The sequence below is a fragment of the Archocentrus centrarchus genome, chromosome 2 (assembly GCF_007364275.1).
Source record: "Archocentrus centrarchus isolate MPI-CPG fArcCen1 chromosome 2, fArcCen1, whole genome shotgun sequence".
In the NCBI taxonomy this organism is placed as follows: domain Eukaryota; kingdom Metazoa; phylum Chordata; class Actinopteri; order Cichliformes; family Cichlidae; genus Archocentrus; species Archocentrus centrarchus.
In genome coordinates this window covers 25,587,635-25,613,087 of record NC_044347.1, presented here as the reverse complement: position 1 = coordinate 25,613,087, position 25,453 = coordinate 25,587,635, and the positions used below count along the sequence as shown (strand labels likewise).

The following is a 25,453-nucleotide window of genomic DNA, read 5'->3' as shown; positions in this document are numbered from 1 at the left end:
ACTTTTCAGGGACAAACATTTTCAAAGTGTCACATTATAAAATCCTGCAAATCCACTTGGATGTAGAGATATACAGCGCTGTGAAAAAGTATGTGCCCCCTTCCTGGTTTCCTTTTTTTTTTTTGCATATTTGGCACATTTACATATTTTAGATCATCAAACTAATTTTAATATTAGTCAAAGATAACCAGAGCAAATATAAAATGCAGTTTTTAAATGATGGTTTACTCTATTAAGGGAAACCTGTTATCCAAACATTTAAGTGTGACAACTATGCAAAACAAAAAGAAAGAAATCAGAAAGGGGACAAAAACCTTTTCACAGCACTGCACATACACAGGGAGGCTTTTTTTTATTGAAGTGGACCAATTACGCTCATTTCCGACTCCGTAGTTGGATTCCTGGATTCTTCTCGGGAAGCACTGAATGATTGAACATTTCAAAACAATCGTTATCCTCATCTTATGCTGGGCTTTGGTGTACCACGTTAGTTCATTCATTATCTGACACATGCCGTTTAAGCCCCCTCCCCTTTTAAGCCATTTTTGTTCTGATTTGCTGCCCCTCATACACAGGGGATCTGATCCACAGTCTGTATTAAAGATGGGCACAGCCACTGTGGCATCACCAGCCAGTTTGTGAAGTCCAAACTTGGTGTTTTGAAACTGGATGTGATGAGCAAAAGGTGGCTCTGACTGCTAAACTACACGCTCATTGGCTAACGACTTGTGATTTATAAGTTGTTAGCTGATGAGCCAATTGGCATAACTGGGATAATCTTCCTGTCGGATACAAATCACTGGAAAAGCAGGTGTACTTTTTATGACATAAGAGTTCTTGTTTAGATATTTGTGAGGATTTACAGCTGTTGTAAATAGATACACTTGTACTTTTGACGCCGTGTACAGTAGGCATGCTGAGAGATAAACTTAAAGAGAGCACAATGGATAAAATAGTAAAGAAAAGTGAACCTGTGTGGCCGTGACATTATCAATCAAAGCTCTAAAGGCACTCCCAGCCTGGCAGGTATCAGGGTCAATTGCATAGTTGGCAAAAGTTCAGAGATAAATACTGTCAGCTACTACATTTGACCTCTGACCAGCATTAATCATCATTTCCATGAGCGACTAAACATTCAGCAGCAGGGAAATACAAAGGAAAGTGGCCATATGGTGGACATGAACTTTTTACAGTAAATGCAAATCTCAGTGATCACCAAATCGCACAGGACATACGGGAACCTCACTGCATTTAAAGGCCTTCTTCGGGTCGTTCTTACATTGTGCAAGAAATTTGCTTGACAATGCAAATGTTTCACCACTTATTAAAATCTCCAGTAGCACCAGCAGAGCTAATGGACTTTACTAAGGGCTGATAGTGATTACTTTGTCAAAACAAATTAAGATATAAAGTCTGGCTATACCTCATCTCTGCAGTCACTTCAAGTTTATATAATTTACAAAAATGTTTGTTTTTAAGCTGATGAATCAATGAATAAATTACACCTAAAAGACACTAGCACCTCGCTACTCCTGGAAGCGTGATCTTAGATGGAGTTGTATTCGCACTTTTTGCTCCCACTGTACTTAAACATAGCACTTCTTTGGGTTAATGTTTCAACTATGGAGCTGTGAAATGCCTCATCAGGAAAAACACCCGTTGGCACAGTGCAACACTTGATCATCACCTCACATGACTCACAGGAGCCGGTTGAGCCCCACAAACAGAGCATAGAAAAAAAAACTGACAAGTCACATTTTTTTAAAAACCCAAACACATCCAAATATCTCTCGGTCACAAGTTATTTTGGAGCATCTCTTTTCTCTTTTTTTGATCCTCCGTCTGTTTTTTACTATTCTTGAATGTAGCAACAAAGCCCCCCCCCCCCCAGCTGTTAACCGGCTGCTGGGCTACCTGAATGCACTAGCTGTATGTTGCGTTTCTGTGCGCTGTTTCACATGAATAACTTCTTTATCCTGTCAATAAAGTGAAATCAAATGTCATTCTGCTGTCCGCCACGGATTTACGCTGTTATTCTGTCAAATGTTCAGATCTTTTGATTATTAATGGCTCATGTTAGCATACGCAGCCTATTAAAATACAATTTGTAGACTAGACAACTCTCTCTGCTTTCCCGACTCTGAAACAGATTAATGAGGTCAATTTGGCCTTGTCTTGTCTTATTGACCAGAGGCCACACACTCCCAATTCCCCCAGCCAATGATTTATAGAGCGCTGCCTTCCCCTTAAGAATGAACCAATCCAAATGTAGCATAAATTATCCTGTGGAGCTTGATTTGTCCATTGTTACATCTCCCTTCAATATGTGACGTTGATTTGACAACAAACTTGACACAGCAAGAGACACAATAGTCCATTTTATATGAGTTCTGACTGAGTGGCTGCAAAGTTGTGTTCACGCTTTGTGTAGATCTAACCTGGATCTCATGAACATCAACCTGAAATTAATACCTACAGCAAAATGTGGGGAAACATAAAAGGTCTCAACACCTTAGTTTCCTTGATTTTAAATTCATATATTAAAATATTTTCGAATAACCCATGGGAACACCGAGGAACTTCTCTGACATTTAAATGTAGGGAGTTACCATCGCAAGCAGTCGACTCCACTAACACTAAATCTAAACCAACACGATGCACAGTTCCAGCTCACTATGCAAAAACAATCTGTGCACGATGTGAAAATAATAATAAAAAGCCTGAGAAAGCTGCTTTGTAACCCTTACAGGTATTAATCTAATATTCTGTTTGTACTGAGTGGTTCGCACACTAGACTTCAGTCCTGAAGGCTGCATGTGATGCAGCACAATGCAGAGCGGGGGGGGGGGGTCGCTCGCTCATCTCCCCTGTCTGGAAGTGATGCCATTCTGTGGTTTTAACACTCAGTCCAACCGCTGTGCACTTGTTTCACCAGCGATATCATCTAACCTAGCAACTCTTAACTGGATTTTGTGCAAAGGCTCCAGTGTTTTATGAGAAAGACATACCCTATTCAGTGCACAATGGCCTATTCAGGCGCAGTGGCATTCTGGATAGCTCCGGGCCTCACCTCGCAAACGGGGGATTTGTAGGGGTAACATTTCACTTTATCTTAGCCATGGGGAAAAGGTCAGTACACTGGGGATGCTGCCTCCCTTTCCTCCCCAGCTAATGCCGTCTCGTCTGCTGTGCTGCCACCGCTCATCCGTCTCAACAAATGTGGCCGACTCCAGTTACAAAGTGATCCCACGGCAGGAGCCATGCACACAAACAGCGCAATGAAATCTCTACGTCCTACATTCATAATCACAGAAAAATGGAAAGCCGAGTGCCTGACCTCTTACTTACTAATCTGCTTGTTGACATTCCATTAACTATCACCGGACTGGATGCTCCGAGCAAAAACGTCAAAATCTAACTGACCTGTAGACACAGGAAACAGCCCAGAGCGCGTGAGCCACGTGAAGTCTGTCACGTCTTAATATAAAGAAGACCAGTGTTACTCTCAAACACTAAACATGCTTGGATGAATAGGACAAGCCTGTTGGCTCGGAGGTTTTCATTACATAAACCATTTTGTAAATCCTGCATTAACTAAAGCTAAAGCTTACTGGTCCTTTTAGTGACCGTTTACAGTCAGTTTTGGTGAGACTGGGTGTGTTGACACTCTGCGGACTTACGAAACATGGTGTTGAACTGCTGCGGGTTGAGGTTCCATTTCCCCCAGGGCGTCTTGTGACCCTTGGACTGGGCGTAGTGGGCGTGGTTGAACTCCGGTTCCGTCCCAAATGAATCCAGCACCCGCAACATGCACCTTTGGGATCACAGAAAACACGTTTTAATAACTGTGGTCAGAAGAAGTACAGATGTGTGCATGTATAAGTTGTACCACATCAATCAAATAAAGCTACCCTTTATCTAGCAAAAATCAATACATCACATTAAGACATTAAATCAACTGTTTACAGTCTCAGTCTTATGAATGTATGTGCTGAAAAACAATTACAGTTACAGAAGCTGCAGCTGCACAAACCACTAACAGTGCTGTGCACACAATTATCATCACTAATCTGTGCTCCTGCCCATTCTATTTATTACTTATTACTTGAAGCTACTCTATTAGAAAAGAGCATGATTCAAAATGATAAATCTTTCCTTACTTACCCCATTTAAAAACTTTGAAACTACATGTAAGATTTAATCGGAGCATCCATAATTGTAACAGTATGCGCCCTATACGCACACAAGTAGCAGGCCACACTTATTAATCTTTGAATTCAGGTATTTTCAGTCCCAATGTTATAGGTGCATAAACATGAAGCACCTAGTCATGAAGTCTACCTTTACAAACACTCGTGAAAGAACAGGTGATTCTAAAGGGCTCACTGACTTGGAGCAATAGTATCACCATTGCAACAAGTTAGTTTGTGAAATCCGCCGCCCTGATATTCCACAATCAGGGCTAAGTGGTGTTATTGCAACCTGGCAGTGTTTGGGAACCATAGCAACTTAGCCCCAAAGTGGTAGACTGGGTAAAATTAGTCCAGTTCTTTTATTCACAAAGTATATAAGCCAGAAAGTAAGGAAAAACATAATATGTCCTATTTAAGACCTAGAAAGTTTCCAGGCATGTTTGTGGTTGGCGAGTAGGGTTTAATGGTACTATTATTAGGATTTAGCTCAAAAAATAAATATTAAAGTTTGTGTGTAAGCTTTTAAATGACACCAGAGACTTAAATTTAGAGCTTTGAAGAGCTGAACAGCGTTTGAGTCTCTACCCAAAATGCATTGCTACAACAGAAAAAGAAGTTAAGACACCAATCGTCCACTAACAGACAGCTCCATGTAGGAACAGGAAATCACAAATATAAATCCTCAGACTATGATATTGAGGCCTGTTCTGAAGGTGTGGCTGTGAATGAACATCATGACTGACTTAAAGGTCACAGTGTGGGATTAATTAGACCAAAACCAGGGGAAGGAAATGTAAAGCACTTCCTGACCTTTAACTCCGTGCTGTGCATTCGCTAATCTCTACAAACAGATATGTGCATATGAATATGGAGAATCTGTAGGCAAGAAATAAAGTTTTTGGTAGTGGAAGATTTCTGGTTTCCAAATGTAGTTTGAGTATCACTGATCAATTACAACTCAGCAGGCTTTACCTGCATGCATGTAAATCATCTATGTGGAAAGCAAAATAGGAACCCTCACTGACAAGGATTTAGCCTTTTATTCACTTCTTTTAAATTAATCTACTTTTACTGTCTCACTGTTAACAGTGACTGGCACATGGAAAGAGGAAGTGTTGGTTCAGATGACAGTTATGCATTATTTAGATATAAGCTAGCTACACAGAAATCTGCAAAACACTGGTCATTGTCCCCAGAGGCTAAATCATCCATCACTGTTATATAGCCAATGTGATGTCATGCATTGTTTTTTAAGCCCAAGTGTTGGTATTTTTTTTTTTTAAAGAGCTATACATGGCTGTATTTTGATGAGACTGTGAAGTACTAAGTCATCACCTTGGGATAGCAAGCTTGGCTACAGGTGCAGGCTGTAAACATGTTATTCTCATTGACACAGAGGCCCATAGGGCCTGACTCTCTTTTGGAGCCATGCTCAAGTAGCCAATGGACAAACTGCAGCTTAGACACGTTGGGTTCATTTTTCAGCTCTCGTGACTGCTGCTTGTTTTTCACTTATAGATTGATTATAAAAGCAGAAGAATCGGTGAATGAAAGAAAAACTCATATCAAGCTGAGCTTGTTCCAACTGACCAAAAACCTCCTCCCACGTTAGCCTGTTTTACTGTCCATGTTGTCTTCAAGAAGAGAATTTTCTTAGAGGTAACTAAAGTTAAGTGACTGCCACTTTTGGTCACGGTACAAAAGTCAGCATTAATCACTATGATAAGAAGCAGCCAGGTGCAGATATGGAAGCCAAACATGCGCGCCCGCGCGCACACACACACACACACACACACACACACACACACACACACACACACACACACACACACACACACACACACACACACACACACACACACACACACAGACTTTGATTCAGCCAGTGATTGCCTCTCCGCCCACCCAGATGCTGTGCAGCTGGCTGTGTGAACTGTGAAACACCCTGGGAGAGCGGGGAGGCTGGAAACAGATTCACCATGAGGAAACTTTAAAACGAAAGCAGAACAACAACATGCCCACATGCCATCTCCAGTCACTCCAGAGGAAAACAACCCTCATTTGTCCCTGGTAGATATACCCTTAACAGATGGGGAAGTGCCGCTGGAGCTGTAAAAAACGATGTAAATATGGCTGTAGCGAGGCCCGTGAGTTGTGGGCATCATAATGTGGCAGGAGATGAGGCTGTTCAGCTGAACAAGTATGTACTTGGTGACACTCGCTGCATTATTTCAATTGAGCTGGGCTGAAGAGAGATTTTTTTTTAGAGTACAATTTCCCCATAAACACCATCCTGATGGATAACGTATGATGATAGCTACTGTAAATGACAGGTACCTCAAACATGCCCCACAAACACAGCGAGAACACACGGGGATTTGTCTTCTATGAATCTACCTGAGGGCCTGTTACAGGTCTGCACATGCCTGAAGATAAACACAACAGCTGGATAATAAACAGACAGGAGTTAATAGTTGGCTATTAAAAACATGAAAATTAGGTACTATTAATAATGTTAGAATTATTGTTATTTTGCAGTCATGCTGCCTCCTTGCAAATCATTACCAATACTTTCTAATGACACAGGCTCCTTTAGCCTTTATTGTGCTGTAACCAGTAACTATAAGCAGGTCATAAAGTAATCCCTATAACACTTCTGTTGTACTCGCAAGCTACTCTGACACTTTAAACATGCTTGAGTTATTTGGTAAGAGGACCAAAGCTAGTTTGGGTTTAATTTAATTTAGTTTAGTTACCTGCAGTGAAGCTGTGCACACAGCAATGGCTAACTACATTATAAAGTGATATGACATGTCATGTTAGAAAAACCAACATTCAACACTGCAGCAGTGGTCCTTTTAAAAAAAAAAAACAAACTTCTGTCTCTGTAATGTCCTGCCAGGAAATGCTGAATGCTGTTATGCTAAAGCACAGCCTTATCGCACATTTGGTAATGTGTTGTAACACTAGGGCTAACCAGCTGACCTGCTATAAAGAAATAAGGAACTTGATTAAGAATCTGCTACATGACTCATTAGCTGGCAAGCATGCTACCCTTTTTCTTTTAACTTGTTAAATTCAGTTCATGTAACCACTGATTTTCTTAAATAGTTATAAAAATGGATGGATTGATGGATGAAATACAGTTTAGACTCAGCCTTTAATATGTCACTGAGTTAGGACGGTGCAGTGTAGCTAATTAGCTAGAGCTGCAGTTAGTGAGTGTCAGTAAAGGTGACCTGGGTGAATGTGAAAAGCCTGTTTCTGTCCCTTTAAGTCTTGATTTAAAATAGCTGCTCTTTCCATTGCTACCATGAATTTTAGCCAGCTCTGTAGGCTGTATGTGAATGATGCTAGAGTGGAAAGTTACACAGGTGTAGCAATGCCTATGCCAAAAACATCAAGCTTTTACATGTTTCTATTACAGGACTTGCAAGTCATACAACCGCAGAAGCAGTATCACAATACCTCTACAGCACTGACACAATGGACAAGATAGACAGCAGCATGAGTCATACAAAAAGACTCGCATACCAAAAGAAAACAAAAAAGTTTTCTCAAAACAATACCCCCACAAAAGCAGGTAATGGAGATAACGGCATTTTGCCTGATTAAACAGTCGTCACAACTGTCGTCACAAGAGGTCGCTCCACATGTTTGATTTTGCAAATGCCCTTCCTGACCATCCCCCAAAGGGCTGGAATCGAACCAATGACGTTCGCTTGGCCGCTACACATTAACCACTACACCACTGGAGTCACACCTGATTAAACAAGAGGATAAAAGCATTAAATTGAATTGAAAAACAGGCCAACATTGGCTCTAGTTTACACCAAGAAAACAACAACAACTCAGAGTATTCCCATTTCTGCAGAGGAGTATGAAACACAAAGACTGGGGCAATAACAAAACACACTAATCACAAACACCCTGGGCAGACTTGTTTGCTTTGTCCCTAAACACACACAAAAAAAAAAATAAACCAGAAAAAAAAAAAGGGGGGGGGGGGAATAATATCAGAGTTTATTGCTTTCAAGAATTTGGGGCCTGAAATGCAAACAAATCTGGCTTCTTCTGTGCATCGGGTACCTCCCTGGATGAATGTGAAGAGATTAAGATGGGTTTGAAAAGGGATTGTGGAACTCTCAGACCTCTGAAAAGGAGACGGTAAAATAAAAGGCAGTGGCAGATGCAGGGAAACAGATTAGGTTACACTTACTGAAAGAAGGAAAGTTTAAAAAAAAAACAAAAAAACAGTTTCCAATCCACGCTCCAGGTCTTCTTTCACAAAGTGCATACAAAATGTTCAGAGACACAACGTGCGCCCACATAAGTGTTCAATAACGGAAGGAGAATTAACAGAAAAGAGCATCTGGACCTTACATTACACCTGAGGCTGAGTCAATTTCCTCAGGGCTTAAAGCGAGCGGATGCAGTTTAAGGTGTTCAGTCACAGACAAACAAAACCTGGTGACAAGCGAGAGGAACCGGCAGAGCCATTACTGCCCCGGAGTTATTGTTCCTTCTTTTTTCCCCCGTCAGTCGGAGCTGATGGGAGCGTTTTCAAAACAAACCAGGAAGGCCTAATTTGCTCAGTGGAGCACTTGGAGGAAGAGGATCGACTCGGTCACAACATCATAAACGGCAGACGCTCCTTGGGCCTTCTGGGAAAGTGTGACAATGCACGAGTAGAAAATAGGCTCTTTATCCCGACAAGTGCCAGCCGAACCTCGACCCAGTGACGTGTGCCTACGTGCTGAACCATAGCTGGCAGCAGTGGTCCCCAGATTTTAACAGGAGGAAAGAGCTCTCAATAACTTACATGACATTTAACTGGCAGATGTAAATGATATGAAACTTTCAAGCAGTCCAATGTGACTGATTTGATTTATGGGGCGGAAATGTCTTCATTTATTGAGAGGAAAATACATAAATTCAATTATATCACTGCTTAGTCGATACACATGCAGACTGTTTTCTTGTGTCCAACAGTGAATTTGCCACCTGTTCATGTTTATGATGAATTTGTTTAATATTTTTTAATGCAAAGCCCCCCCACAAAAAAACCCCCATATGTATACAAATCCTAAATCCAAATCCAAACTGGTTGGGTTCATGTCAGTTAATATAAGCTGGTTACGGAAATGCACTTTAAAAGCCTTCAAATGTAAAATATAAATATGCTTACTGGTAGTGGACCCAGGAAGGTCCCAGTGTCTTCTTAAACTGGGTGAGACCCACGATGTCGATGTATATAAGCTCTACCACCTTATCGCCCTGGGTGGGGCAGCTAGATTTGTTTCCCATAACCTTTCGCATGATCCTGTGGAGAAAAGAAAAGGAAAGAGTCAAAATGCTAGGCGGCCACTTTTGCTGGCTGCATTTAATTTCACTAGGCAGCCTCTAAAAGGCCAGTGATCAAAGCCAAGCACGTATACAACCGAGGAGGGCATTTGTGATTGAGTTTGGAAACTTTGTCTTAGCCCAGAGCAACAAGGCAAAAAACTCATCACTACAACAGTGAGAACAGAATATGCAAATCACAAGGACAAACCACTTTGTTTAGTCTGAAAGACCAGACTGCAGAGGCTCGACAGTTCACACCAAACTGCATCCACTGTGTGAGCTTTAAATATGTTTATACTCAGTTAAATAAGAATAACACTGACATTATTTGGTGCATGTTTGACTATACAGAGAAACACCTTACACCCATACAGTTGTCTTTTATTCAGTTATTCATGATCATCCTCTACAGGCCCAGTTCAAACTAAGAACGAGCGCAGTTGTACATTTTCTTAACACATCAGTGCGCCTTAAATAGAAGGTTTAATAACACTTTGCTTCTTACTCTTTGAGCTCATTGAGGGAAGCAGAGATGCGAATGTTGTGGCCCAGCAGGTACAGCGTGGTGATGAGGTCACTCCACTGGACCAGCTCGCCCAGCGGGCCCCCGCTGAAAGCATTTTCTGCAATCTTGAAGCCAGACTCCTTGGTCAGCAGGCCCAAGTGGACCAGGATCTGATGGAGGGAAAAGTAGGGAATTAAAGTAACAGCAGGAGGTAAGTTAGCACAGTGCCTTTCAATGTTTGTGAATGTGTAATAAAAGGCAGATCATGCAGTAGATGCAGCTGTGACGCCTCTGCATACGGAGGACAAAAACTGCCAATATGAAAAATGAATAAACAGCTTAATGCATTTTTTACTATGCCATTAAGTGCACCAAAAATAAAACAAAAATAAATGTAGATTTTCATTAATTTACAAATTATTTTTTACCTTTGCATTATTTGCCCTTTTTCTCTCTCCTTGTAGACTTTTTAGTATTTTTATCTTTTACATATTATTTTCCCTTTGCAATCCCCAATTTAGTTTATGAGGATGCATGTGATGTGATGTTGCACTGAGTTAAAGAATATTTCTTTTTGTAAATATACAAATGTTGCTACATTTCTTTTGGAAACTTTTTCTGCATTTAATAACATAATAATTCATTTAATCAGTCATTTATTTATTTATGAGTTTGGCAGTTTTGTTCCACCGTACAACACAAGAACAGCAAACTAATAAAAGACACGTCACTGCTTTCCTATCTGAAAAGATTAGCATGAGTGCAAAAAAATAAAAAACTTTTATCATGTTTAGCAGGATAAAGAGGTTTTGCTGGGAAAGCAGTTCTAGTTTTTCATATGCAGACAGGTGAACAGTGCACATGCTGAGAAAACACATAGAGCTTAAGTAAAATATGAACAGTGCACACAGGATGGTTTCAGTTGCTGTGGGGGAACAAAGTGTTCCCCAGCAGGAGCAGAAAGTAATAGAAGGCTTTGTTTGAAGTGGCCAAAACATTTTTCACTGCCGACAGCGAGCCCCAGTCCCACAACACACTTGTCAAGGATTAATATGTGCAGATTAATATCCTAAAGAAATTTAGCGGCTGCAATTAAGAACTAGTACTGAAATTATCATGAGAAAATGCTCTTTGTTTAATTAGAAACTGAACAGATTCAGCTGACAAACAAATGCAATGGCCAGGTAAGATCATGAGACTTCCTGCTTCTGGCACTCCTGAGTTTTGCATAAGGGGGACGCTGCTTTACTTCAGCACCACAGTAACAAGGGAGTGTGATGCGAATTATTCACAAGGCCAGAGGAAAGTGTGCAGTACATTATTCAGAGCTGGGAGCAGCTACTAGGTGGGACACAATGGAATATCTATGTCAGCCCTTTCCCACCATCAGCTCCTCTCTGAGCAGAAGTGGGGCGGTCTACAGGTGTGAGTAAGTGCGTGAAAGTGTTTTTGGGTGTACACTGGTATGCGTGAGTAGATGTAGTGCATTTATTTATTTCAACAGGCTGTTATGAGAAGGCTCTAGAAAAGGCTGCACTCTGCTCTCTCTGAGGTAGATAAACATTAGCATTTTTCCTCAAAGCACCATTCTTCCCTTTTAGTTGACCAAACTTGGGAGTTTCACTCAATACTTTGGTATTGTGTCAGCAACTTCTATATACATATAATACACCAACAGTACATCCAGCTCACAAAAGCTCTTTATCCATTACTCTGAACTCTCTCTAGCAGGCCTTTCCCGGCTGAGAGGAAGTGACACATTTAACATTGCGAGCTGCAGGAGCTCTTTGGAATAAATACGAAAACAGCTGTAAGCACAGAAATGAGCAGCTCTTTTTTTTTCCTGCCTAAAAAGAGCAAAACAAACTTCAACACAAAACCTCAGTGGACTAAAAGCAACAATAACGAATGCCAGATACTAAACGAACAGAGAGCACCTTCACTAGCTCCCCTCATTCCTCCAGTGCACCGTATATCATGCCCACCTTCTTCTTCCGCCGCTTCCCCAGGTTCTGCTTGGCAGCCAGCGAGCGGATGGCGCTGACCCACGGCTCAGCCATGCGTTTGATCCTCAGCATCATCCAGCGGAACTCCTCCCGTTGTGACATCATCCGGTAAAGCTCCTCGAAACTGGTCCGGATCTCCGCCTGCACACACAACATATACACATGCATCGTTCCGTAAGTCAACGAGCAACTTTGCTGCATTTTGTAATCCGTACGTGTGGGTCAGCACATGCACCAGACGCGGTTTTTTTTGTGCACCAGAAAACACGACGATCAAGCTACTTCTTTGAAAAGCTCTTAATGAAATCTATTATCAAGACACCATATAATTATGTTCACTTTGTTATCTGGTTCTTTGCTGTATTATTTTACACACTTGTGTTTCTTCATGGCTGCTTTGTGCTCCTGCTACAACATAATCCCAAAGCAATCTTTAAATTTTTATCTAATCTAATTCAGAATTGCAATATTGACTTCCAAGTTGCCAAAGGCCCGTTTTCTTGGAGTGAGTTTCACTAGCGCGAGAGCCCCAGCTCAACTCAAACACAGTGTAGTTATGATTAAAATGTTTATCCAAACCAACTGAATCTCACATTGTATCACCTTAGATCAGCAGATGGATTAAACAGATAGAGACAGAAAGGCAGGCATGTGTGAAAGTATGATTCTGAACACATTTTAAATAAATTATATGCAGCACAGTCTACATATACAGCAGTTACACAAACCTCCTGTGGACACAGCCAGATTACTGCTACTTTTCAGAGTCAAAATTAAGATTTTTTTTCTTTTTTTTTTGGGACACACTTCAAGAGACAGGACACACTTGGGGACGTTATCATCTAAATGTTTAATAAAAGGGTTGTGAAGCAAAGCAGCTCATGCTGTGAAACATCCAACTGCATGTTAGTAATCCCTGCCTGTGTTGTAAGACTGCTGACTAACTGGCAGTCAAATTAAAGTGTGATACATGGAAACGAAGCTGAGGCCATGCCGACCACAGACATTGAAATTTTGTGATCAAATTCAAACACCACCCTGCCTTATCTGAATTCTACACCGAGTGTAACAAGGTTTTTGTTCCCTCTGCTCTCCTCACCCCCCAGCCAGTTGCAGCAGATGGCTGTCCTGAGCCTGGTTCAGCCAGAGGGTTTCTTCCTGTTAAAAGGGAGTTTTTTTTCTTTCCACCGTTGCAACGCGCTTGAACATAGGGGTCATCTGATTGTTGGGGTCGTCTCCAGAATGCTGTAGGGTTTTTTTTTTTTTTAACCTTCCAGTATAAAGTTCTTTGAGGCAACTGTTGTTGTGATTTGGCGCTGTATAATCAACCCTGAACTGAACTGAGCTGAATGGCCCTTTTTCATCATTGTGATTCAGATCCTGAAATTCAAGGACTTGCTAAGAAGAGAAGCAGTGAATGAGGCAGAGCTAGTAGGAGAAAGATGGAGAGAGCAAAGGAGAAACCACAGTGACATTACCAGCTGTTAAGGTGGCTGAAACAAGGTTGTAGCAAGGCATTAGCATCCCTCATCACGACAGGAAATCACTTCCATGGACTGAAGCTATTAAAATCTGTGCCTGAATTAAAATCTCCAAAGCCTGTCAAATGGCATCTCCCCGCTACTGAGAGCTCAGTGCTGTTGATGCATCCAGAGAGGGGGATGAAGAGTGCTTAATATTGATTCACCCACAGCAGAGGGAAGGGAGGGGGGTGAGGGCTTTTTCATGAGGCGCTGATACCGTGGACTGCGCACAAGCCTGTCGGCCCAGCAAGCTCTCTAAGTGGGATTTGAGTGAGATGCTGCATTGGCAGGGATGGAAGATCATTATTTCAGATTTGTCCCAGGGTTCTGTCACTCCAGCTTTGGTCTACCAGAACAGCTCGATAGCTTATGCTATCTAGGCATCTTTACGGTTTATTTCAGGCCGTTTTCTCATTTGCTGCCTTGGTTTTATTCTGATTGGTTGAAAAGGAATATTCAAATATTTTTAAAAAGTTAGCAAACAGTGGACAGTTTTTATTATTCATAACGCTTGGGTTCACCTCACTACAAATAGGCTCATTGTAGAATGCTCAAAAAATTAAAGGAATACTTTTCAATCAGAGTGCAGCATCAAGTCAATTAACCTTCTTGGATATTGATCTGGTCAGTTAAGTAGCAGAGGGGGTTGTTAATCAGTTTCAGCTGCTTTGGTCTAAATGAAATTAACAACAGGTGCACTAGAGGGGCAACAATGAGACAACCCTCAAAACAGGAATGGTTTACAGGTGGAGGACACTCACATTTTCCCTCTTCATCTTTTCTGACTGTTTTTTTCACTAGTTTTGTATTTGGCTAGGATCAGTGTCACTACTGGTGGCATGAGGCGATACGTGGACCCTACAGAGCTCACACAGGTAGTCCAACTCCTCCAGGATGGCACATCAATATGGGCCATTGCCAGAAGCTTTGCTGTGTCTCCCAGCACCAACTATGGAGTCTGATTGGCATTTGCCATAAAATACCAGAATTGGAAGGCCCACCACTGGCACCCTGTGCTTTTCACAGATGAAAGCAGGTTCACCCTGAACACATGTGACAGATGTGAAAGGGTCTGGAGAAGCCGTGGAGAATGTTGTGCTGCCTGTAACATCGTTCAGCATGATCAGTTTGGTGGTGGGTCAGTGATGCTCTGGGGAGGCATATCCACAGGCCTCTACAGGCTAGGCAACACCACCATGACTTCCATTGTCCCATTGTTAGACCCTACGCTGGTGCAGTGGGTCCTGGTTCCTCCTGGTGCATGACAATGCTCAGCCTCATGTGGCGAGAGTATGCAGGCACGTTCTGGAAGATGAAGGAACTGATGCTATTGACTGGCCCCCACGCTCGCCTGACCTAAATCCAATAGAGCACCTCTGGGACATTATGTTTAGGTCCATCCGACACTGCCAGGTTGCACCTCAGACTGTCCAGGAGCTCAGTGATAACCTGGTCCAGCTCTGGGAGGAGATCCCCCAGGACACCATCCATCGTCTCTTTAAGATCCCCTATGTTGTCAGGCATGTGTACAAGCATGTGAGGGCCATACAAACTACTGAGTACCATTTTGAGCTGCTGCAATGACATTTTAGCAAAATGTTCCAGCCTGCTGCATCATTTTATCACTTTGATTTTTGGGATGTTTTTGAATTCAGCCTCTGTAGGTTGATAATTTTTATTTCCATCAAACGATGTGGCATCCTTTCATCCCTAACACATCACCCAGCCCATATCAAAATAGATATGAAGCATGATTTTTTTTTTTTTGCCAATTAGATCTGATGTGTTTTCAAAGTGTCCCTTTAATTTTTTTTGAGCTGTATATATATTATGACTACCATCTGGTTTGCTAACTCTAAGCTACAGTCAATACTGGTATACAGTGCTGTGAAAAAGGAGTTGCCCCCTTCTAGACTTTTTTGGGATATGTGTCAGTTTTACATGTTTCAGATCAAATAAATTTAAATTATTAGACAACACAAGTAAATACAAAATGCAGATGATTTAATTTATTAAGGGAAAAAAAAGCTATCCAAACCTACCTAACCCTGTGTGAAAAAATAACTGTCATGAATAAACTGATTAGCCAAAGTTTTTGGAAAGCTGAGCTCAATTTCACTAGCCACACCCAGGCCTGATTACTGCTAGACCTGCTGAATCATGAAATCTGTTAAAAAGAACCGGTCTGACAACGTGAAGCAGGCGAAAGGATCTCAAAAGTAACACATACCTTCTCACAGCACTCTAGATTCGACATGTATTGACAGTAGAGTGAGAGGAAATATACAAACCATTAAATCGGGCACTATGTATTAAACACCATACAAGTCAATCTGTGTGTGGGAAATTCTTTAGTATTTCTTAAAATGAAGTATCCTAGAAATTTATGCTAATCATAAACTTGCTATCACAGATACAACCCTCCATGAAAGGAATTCAGTCAAATGGACCACCATCATTGCAATCTGACACTCAAATATATCCCAGCAATGACTTTTCCTAGTAACAGTGCTTCATAGCTGCAAAACAACCAAGAAGATCTTTCTAGTGAGCAACTGGTCACTCTCAAACAAACCTGTTTTTGTAACAACACAAAGTGTTAGTAGTGAGAGACTATACTATCTCTCTTATCCAAGCAGCATCTTGTGATGTGAGAGCCTTTGAAAGGTTCATCTCAAAGGGCAGCTGAAGCAGTTCAACAGTCCATTGTGTTTTCAGTTAACAGGAGCTGTGTGCTGTTTTTCTCTCACCTGGCCTCTCTGGTCCATTTCTTCATTCAGGGTCTTGGCTCTCCAGGGCAGACGAGGACACCAGTTCTCCACCTATGAAAGAAGCCAAAAACACCTGTTCAGTTTACAGCATTTTAATCTTTTATTGGCCATCGACAAAAAGATCATATATATCTGATTATGTAACACTTTTCTTTATCTTTGTATTTGCTGCTGCTACACCCCCCCCCCCCCCCCCCCACCACCACACACACACACACACGCATGCACGCACGCACACACGCATGCACACACACACACACACACACACACACACACACACCAAACATGAAGCAAACAAACAAACTGGAATAAAAAAAAACTGAACAATGATCTTCTCTGTTGGTCACATTCCTCCCTGACTCTGCAGTCTATGTACACCATCCTGCATTTGGCCTCTGTGGAGGACATGAATAAATGGAAGATGGATGGATGGATGGAATGAGTGTGAGACAGATCATTTACATGATCTATATGGATCCTACTGTACTGTCAAGAGGGCATGCTAGGCCTTCTATTGATGCCACATTTGTTGGACTAACATCTTTTTAGTAGGAATTTTGAGAAAAGTCCAGTAATTTTACCCCTTTGTAGTGGCCAGCAGGACTGACTACCTCACATTTTCCACCAATGTCCATACTCCAGGAAGCAGAGAGCAGGAGCAGGCAGAAACGATTTTATTCAGAATTGTGGAAGGACAGTGGAGGGAGGCCAGGCATTAGAGCAGGAAGGTGAGCGCTCAGGCCTCTGAGGTGGTATAAGTATTGTTTAATGAAGGCATTTTTTAGGAATTATAATTTCTAGAAGGAGGAAATAAGAGCCTTGTCAGTTGAATTCACATGCACACACATCAGCTAAAAATAGGACTTCTTCTTTTAGCCTGCTGATATATGCTAAAAGTGCATTAAACTGTACCTCTCCTGTCTTTCTCAATTCAATTAAATGATACTGAAAGTGGGCTTAAATTGCTTTTAGCATGAACCATAAAAACATGGATGGCATCAGACAGAAATCGGGCATCATCAGCTTTTAATAAGAAAAGGTCAGAGCACACAAACCAGAGGTAGGTGCTCATCTTTGAAGGTAGCAACAGAACTGAAAACACTCTTCAGCATATCTATGTACAGGGCATGATTCAGACACCTTAAGATCCAAGCTTACTGGTTACATCCAATTCAATAAGTTGAGATAGATTCCTAAGGATGAGGCTGCCCATCGAAGTGACAAATAATCTTGATGTCTCTGATAAGGGGGAAGAGAGTAAAGCCTACTGGAAGGTGAAACCTGTCTTAAACACAGTGCAACAAGGCTGCTTCAATCTGCTGAGATCATGGAAAGATGATTCCCTTCACAGGCCGGTGCCCTGTATGGCAGATGAAAAACCAAATCCCACAACAAACATCAGCTCTAACAAGTTGTCCCTGTGGCTATTTGGGACTCTGGAGAAGTTGGGTCTTTTTCATGCTCCCTAGACAAGGAAACGCAAACCAGCATTCAAGTCTAGAAAAACACAGGGGTCTGCAATAAATGCCGCTGCAAGACAGAAGGTGGGATGCAGCCACGAGGCTGAGCTTTTTGACTCTGCAGTCCCTGTACGCCATCCCCACGATTACATCTGATTTAAATCAATGTTCGTATTTCTTTCTAAGTTATTGCGTCTGCATTTCCTTCCTCCTTTCTTCAACCGTCTGTCCTTACAGAAGATTATGAGAAAGTGTCGTGCATATATGTTTTGAATGCCTCAGCAATAAATTTTGCTCTGTACAAGGTCTGAGTGTTTATTATCAAACGGCAACACACCACATTAGCTGAGCCCTGACCTTCTCCCGCTGACATCCATCAGGATGCGTTGCCCTCTCCGGTTTGCCCTTTTGCAAGGTTAATGCAGTGGTCGACACGTATGAATTATACATGGCAGAGGGTGTATTATAGTTGATATAGTTGAGCTTGAACTTGTTTTTTTTTTTTTTCTTAGCCAAGATAAACTACATGGAAAAATGCATGCATGCATGTTGCCATGGCAATGCTGAAGTCCATACATGCCCAGAAGTGGAGAGTGAGGGCTGTTAGATTAGCAGAGAGAGTTTTCTGAAGTCTTAGAAATATTTCTGTTTGCTTCCTGCTTCCATGAATAGAAAGAAGTTTCTCTCAAGCTAATGGATTCTACTGTTGTCCATCTCGCTTCTATTCCCACATCGAGCCAGCCGGGCTTTCTTCATTCCTTTACTAGCTGGCTGCAGTGCTTTCAGCTCATATACAAAATTCATAAGAGGCTACTGACCTCTCCAAATCTGAAATCTTACTTTTCCTAAAAATATACCGCCTCAAAACACAACAAAATAAACAAATAAGCAAAAAACATGGGGAAAAAAAAAAACTTGACTCTCACTTGAATTAGTTTATGAAGCGACTTTAAGATGAACTCGTCCGACGGAAAAGAACACGAAGCACTCGCTGATCAAACGGAATCAGCTGCTATGATCTACCGAAGATCTTTGAAATGAGAAATCACAGCCGAGTTTTATGTGAAGCAAAGCTGTTTTTCGGGATCTGAGAATTTCACCCGGCATTTCATTAGCACGACTTTTGTATTCAGAAAATGGTGGGAAATGGGTAAAAGCCTTGTCAGATTAAATTTTAATGCCAGACCTTAATTAGAATTAACAAAAAGATTAGCTCCATCGCTACAAAATGAATATGTGGCCGTGTTTGGGGCAAAGATAAATCATGCAAAATTGAAGGTCTGAAAGTGTCCCTTGAAGGAACTCGTCAATAATGAATAATCCCTCCACAGTAGCTTGGCGGGTTTTTTTTCCTCCCCATTTGCTGGGACTGAGGCAAGGGAGCAAAGTCATTCTGCATCTTCCTTCGTACGCTTGCAAACTCATCCCTTGAAGGAGCGCCTCGCACATTACCACATCACCCCTCTTCCCCCTCCCTACCTTCCCACTGAATCATCTCCTCATTCTCCCTCACTGTCCTCTTCAACACACTCATTTGCTCTCATGAAAAATGAAATCCCCTTTACCCCTCTACTTATTTTTAGCACTTCATTCTTTTGTGATCACTCAGGTTGCAGGAATGTTGTCAGGCCTTTCTGGGCATGTGGTATCCATTTTTTTTTGGGTTTTCTGTGGGTTTTTTTTTTTTTTTTGCAGCTCTTATCTCACTTATTTTTAATGTTTGAGTCCAAAGGAGACAAATCTGACGTACACACCTAAAGTATACCGCAGAAGGGGGCCGTGCAACTACAGAGAACAGATCGAGCGACTGTAGACTGCTGACAAAAATGTAATATTCTTCACTTTTAGAATATATGAAGCAAATAAAAAGATTCATCATATTTGGCATTTTTTAAATTTTTTAAATCTTCTGATTTTTCTTGATTTTTTGCTGTTCCACTGCAGGATGTTAGCATTAAACACGGCCAAAGTTTAAAATAATGAGGTCATATTCAAACTGCACTAAACACTCCGTTTCAGGCAGTTTTTTTAAACTTTCAGCTCTGTATGATGTCACTCAGAGTAGAAGTTTGCCCCGCCCACCTGGTGTTCAAATCTTTTGTGTACAAGGGGCAGCCAATCAAACAAAAGAAGGAGGAAGATAAAGCTTGTTTCACACAGGATGAACTGAGGGGTTGCACCAAGACCCAGAGTAAAATATTTTGAATTGTGAATGGCACAAAGCTATGCTGGAAATAGGTTTCACAAATTTTTTCACAGGAGAACGGCTGTATTATTTACAATTTCATTTATTTTATGAAATTGCACCGCATCTAAAGGAAAACTATTTTTAATATTGTATCCTTTATTGAGCTGGGTAAAAATCTCTTAAAGACTAAAGAGTGACTGGGCCATGAGGATAGGAAACAATTACATACATAAACACATACATACAACAAATGCACCCGGCACACACTATAAATGAGTGATCGCAATATGCAGTAATGGACTTTATTGCAACATTAGGAGAAATCGCATTGACAGTATACATTCTTCAAGCCTTTAAACTGCTAGGAAAATTGCTAGTAGATTATTCTAGGATAAGGGGCAGCATATTTAAATTTTTTTTTTGCCTAATTGTGCTCTGGCAACGGGGACAAACATTTGTAAAATATTGCGAGGATGAAGGTCATACTGATTTCTTACTTTTACACATGAATGTAGGCACATAATAAGAAACCAGCCCAAGGAGACAGTTATTTATAAAAGCCAACTAATGAGAAAACCTGTGGACATACAGAGCCAGACACTTGGCAGCAGTCAGATAGCAGTGGTGTATCCGATATATATATTTATATATATATTTTCTTTACTTTATGTTATTTCTTTTTTTTAAACATTAACCAACTTGTTAAAATGCTGTTAGGTGCTTTCATAAAGAGCAGATTACCGTGTTCCAATGAAAAACAACTTAGTTTTTTTTTTAAACTAAGTTGTTTTTCATCATTCCCAACATGGGGTATCTCAAGCTTTACATCAGCAAAACATCCCTCTAAGTTCACATCTTGATCTATCAGCACCGATTTAACACAGTCCCTAAGCATCAAACAATGTCATAATCCACAGTAAACCAGTCCTCCTATTACATACCTGAATTTAATCCAAGTTTATTTTGTTCCACATGAAAAGTGATTTTAAATTATGTAATCCACTAAAACCTTTCCAGCTTAAAATCTACATTTATTAACACACACACACACACACACACGATTTACCTCGCTAAGGTAGATGAAGAAGGAGCAGGTGGATCCATCCACGCCGTAGTTGGCATAGCAGGAATCAGAGCGCCACATCTCCTTCATCCACTGAGGAAGAAGAGAAGACAAATCTGAGACCCAGTACAAACTTTAATATCATACATATTGTCACCCACTGGTTTTGAACACATTTTGAAACTATAGCAATCATAACAATGTTTGTTTGTTTTGCTTTTTTTTTTTTTTTTTTGGCGTGGGGGAGGGGGGCAGTAGGGAGCTATTAGCTACAGCTGTCAATCAGTGCAGCCACGCCCATAACTTTAAGCCTCACTGGTATCCAAGCGGGTAAGTTATTCATTTTTCAACCCTGGAGGCTGCTGTTTGCTATGAGCCCACTGTGGTTTAATAGCAGAATCTTCTCTGCGGCTCTGCTGTGACATTCACATCCACAGCTGTCATTTATATTCTCCTTCAATTGAATACAATAAAGTCGAGCTGATGTGGGAATTTAAATGCAACTGTGACGTGTTGGGGAAGGCTGTGATTTTAAAAGAAAATACAATATAATACGCGATCTATGCACCAGCCCAGTGAAAGAAGCAAAGATCACAGCAGTTTTAATCACTGGAAACAAACGGAAAGAGGTTGGAAGAGAAAAGATTTTCTCCTTCATCAGATTCATGTGATGCTCGTGATGTTTGATTGGCCAGCAGGAAAAGAGCGAGGCTGTTCTGTGGTAGCTTTCATGTGTGATTGAGTGGAAATCAATCAATGTGAAAATGTCGTTCCTCACTGAAATGGAAGAATGAGGTATGTCCTCAATAAAATTTCCAGACTAAGAAGTGGAAAGCTGGAATAGACAGAGACTCTGGATATGGACTGGACTGTTCTTCTAATTTGATCTCTGGCAGGCAGATTTGTGTGGCACCGACATTTCTGTGGAAGTGGAAGGGCCGCTGAGCTAAGATGTGGACTGACAGCTATCCCGCTCATAGGCTCGAATATATCATGCATGCTGATTTTCAGTAACCTAAGGGAGCAGCACACTGGGAAAGAGAAAATCGACTATTCAAAGCGCTTCATGGTTGGGAGAATTGGCAGATGGGCTGTGAGTCTTTTGGATGGCAAAGGCATGGAGATTGCATTACTTTAAACAATGACCAAAAAAAGAGGTCTATGAAAAGGAGAAAATTTGTTTTTCAGATGTTTCAAACTGAGTGCTGATAGTAAAACGCATTTAAAATGCCAGTTGGTTGAATTTTGGTCCTTTTCTGAAAGGAAAAAGGAGTTCATGTGCAGCCTTTGTGTCGATGATGTATGTGCAGGAAAAGCTTCAGCATCTCCTTGCGCCCAGTTGGAAATTTTTAACTGTATTAGTGGAAGATTAGGACTGGCTGAGCAGATGGCGTGTATGATAGGCCCCTATCAGCTTCAGGGACACTGGTTCACCCACACACAGAAAAACAGACCAAAATTGTGCATACAAACATACATACAGTATGCGGTGTGCCTTTTATTTGTGAGTGTGCACCTGCGTCTGCTGGTGCCCATTTGTCCCTAAATTAAATCTGGTTGTCACCTGCACGAACTGTACAGTGCAGGGCTTTGGGAGTGTGGGGGAAGAGCACATTCACAATAACAGTGTAATGTTAGATGTTTAAAACTGATGTCAGCGGTGTGTCAGGGTGCCAGGTAAAACTGCCACTGAAGACTGAGTAACAGAAAGCACTTTCTTTTAAAGTGGATTCATTCCCAGCTCCATGTTTTAATTCTTTTACTCTACTGGAGAAGCTTTGAATGAGTTACACATCAAAAGAATCCTTTTTTAACCTTATGATGGGCCTTGGTGCAACCCCCTCATTTCATCCACTGTTTGAAACAAGCCCTTTGAACAAGCCTTCATCTAACTGGCAAAAAAAAAAAAAAAAAAAAATAAGGTCTAAGATGATTATATAAGGGATATTCACTCTCAGTGATGTCATACAGAGCCAAGAGTGAAAAAAAACTGACATCTGAGCCTTTGCACAGTTCAAACAGATTTCACAACTTACTCTGACTGCATTATTGGAAACTCTGACCATATTTAGTATGTGCTAGAAGACGAGGAAGAGCAGAAAAGCTCCACTTTAAAGAACAAAGCAAATATTGAATGAATTAAACTGTTTGGACACACCTGAGCCAATTTTCCTGCTGCTAGCTTCATAGTATTAAACTGACAAAGAAATTATATAAAACGTGAGTTAGGTAACCATTACTATTGAAGAAGTGTACTCAAGACCCGTGCTTAAAGTTTTTAGACACTTTAGAAAATAATACTGAGCTGACCTATGTGCACCAGATAATTTGCTAATTAACCAAATCAAATGCACAATGCACGCAGCCACCATATAATGCCGAGAACTCAGCTAATCAGGTTTTAGTTTCACTGACTTTGCAGACAAGATAATTAGCGTCACACCAGATAAAACGCATCCTCTTTCAGGACTTGAGGGGCTCTGCACTTTTGCAAGAGACCTTATTACGACTACATATATACACAAAGCAGCTTAATCCAAACAACTTTCAAAAAGACATTCATTAAATCATCCACAATTATTAGAAAAATGAGCTGGTAGTGCTTTTAAACCCATCTCCAGCTTCAAGCGGCACTGCAGATCATCCCCGTTATAAAATGTGCAGCTTCAGAAGTCACTGTTTCCCAGATCAGAGCGGTCTGAGTAGCAGTTAAACTAGTCTATCTTGTGATGCGGTGCACATTCAGAGCTTTTGTCAGAGTCAGAAGTGTTACCTTATTAGCAGCAACATGTATATAAACGCCGACATATTACAAAGGCTCACTATGCAAAGCAGTACCTTGAGATGACTGTGGTGCTGTATGAGTAAAGCTGATCGAATCAGCTGCAGTAAGTGCAGCGTGTGGGTAACATAACTGGGTCGTCACTGCACCATTTCCATTTAGAAAACAGCATCATTACTAACTGAGCTCAACCAAGGACATCAAATGGCCACTTCTATTTTAAGCCTTTATAAATGAAGACACAGGTAAGCTGAAGGCTTCGAGATGTCATGTGACCTACGGATCTTTGTTCACTGTTACTGTATTTTGGCAGGAAACACTGCAAGCAAATAAAGTTATTGAATAATGAATGAAAATGACTAGACCTAACAATAAAAATTACTACACCAATATTACTTAGTTACAACTGCAATCAGAACTAAGAAAATATGTTGAAATAAAAAAAAAATTATTAATAAATAGCAGTAGTCAAAAATACACAATACAGCTTTAATTGCAATTTACCACATTAAATATAACGTAAGCACCTCCAATACGGATCAAAGGAGTGTAGTATTTGCTCGTTTCACAGTTTACTAGGTTCACCAACACTTCCTACCTCAATCAAAGTGAAACATACTTTACAAATCAGCACCATCGCATCACAAACATCTGAATCAATACTGTATGTGATCTGTCTATGTAGAAGCTACAGCCCAGATGCTGGTAAGAAATATTTTATAGAGGTCTGTGGTTACGCTGTCATTTGTTTTCTTATCTGTTCACTATGAATTTCTGCAGGCAGTTCTCTTTTCAATTCCTGGGCCACCTGCCGAGCTCTTCTTTTACACATTTCAAAAATCACCTATTCACAAAGACGAGCACAGAGAGTGGGATGGAGAGGCCTGTTTTTATGTGTGTTCGTATGTTTGACTCACCTTGAGTTTGCCCTCGCAGTGAGGGAAGCCATCCAAAGGCGGCAGCTCACACTTCTCCTGGGCTCCATTTAGGAGGTCTGCATGAAGAGAGAGAGAGAGAGAGAGAGGCAGAAAATAAATCGATAAGGTCGAGTCAGTCGGCTCTAAAATTCTTTGTCTGTCTGTACTTTCTTTTTTAACTGGATGTATCACAGTTACACTGGAGACAATAGAGATGGAAACGTTAACATTTGCGGTTCACGATGAAGGTCCGAACTGTGAGGGAAATGCAGCGTGTGTGCAGCACACAAAGCGCTGAAATGCAGCCCGTTCAGCCGTTTCACACATTTATCATTCTGGCTCCAATCACGCTGTCAACACTTCCTTTGTCCCTCCTGTTGACTGCTAACTAATTTACATTATAATGCTTATAACAAACATGAACTCCAACCCTGCTTGTTGTGTACTACTTAGGTGATCAGGGCTTATTTGTGTGATTACCCACTTCTTGAATTACCAAATTTCTTTACAACACACAAGGAATACTATATGCAAACATACAGACAAACAATCCCCCTTTTTTAAAAATCTCACTGATGTTTATCCACTTCTTCTTATCCTTTAATAACCGGTAATGCAATCGCAACAATTTCTGCTACTGCTATTCTGCACATGATGCATATGGTATCTGCTACAACACAGGTTTGCTTGGATGCACCA

General features: G+C 41.0%; 1 protein-coding gene across 2 annotated transcripts in view; it reads right to left on the bottom strand.

Annotated features, from left to right (window-relative positions):
* mgat5 (alpha-1,6-mannosylglycoprotein 6-beta-N-acetylglucosaminyltransferase) overlaps nt 1-25,453 on the bottom strand; it is a 94,843-nt gene that overhangs the window by 29,316 nt on the left and 40,074 nt on the right. For both annotated transcript variants that reach the window (XM_030749279.1, XM_030749288.1), the window contains exons 4-10: nt 24,755-24,831; nt 21,059-21,148; nt 16,324-16,395; nt 12,030-12,191; nt 10,045-10,214; nt 9,382-9,516; nt 3,681-3,814 (exon numbers count right to left, since the gene is read on the bottom strand). In XM_030749279.1, the coding sequence (XP_030605139.1) occupies nt 3,681-3,814; nt 9,382-9,516; nt 10,045-10,214; nt 12,030-12,191; nt 16,324-16,395; nt 21,059-21,148; nt 24,755-24,831 (840 nt within the window). The remainder of the gene's footprint in view (nt 1-3,680; nt 3,815-9,381; nt 9,517-10,044; nt 10,215-12,029; nt 12,192-16,323; nt 16,396-21,058; nt 21,149-24,754; nt 24,832-25,453) is intronic.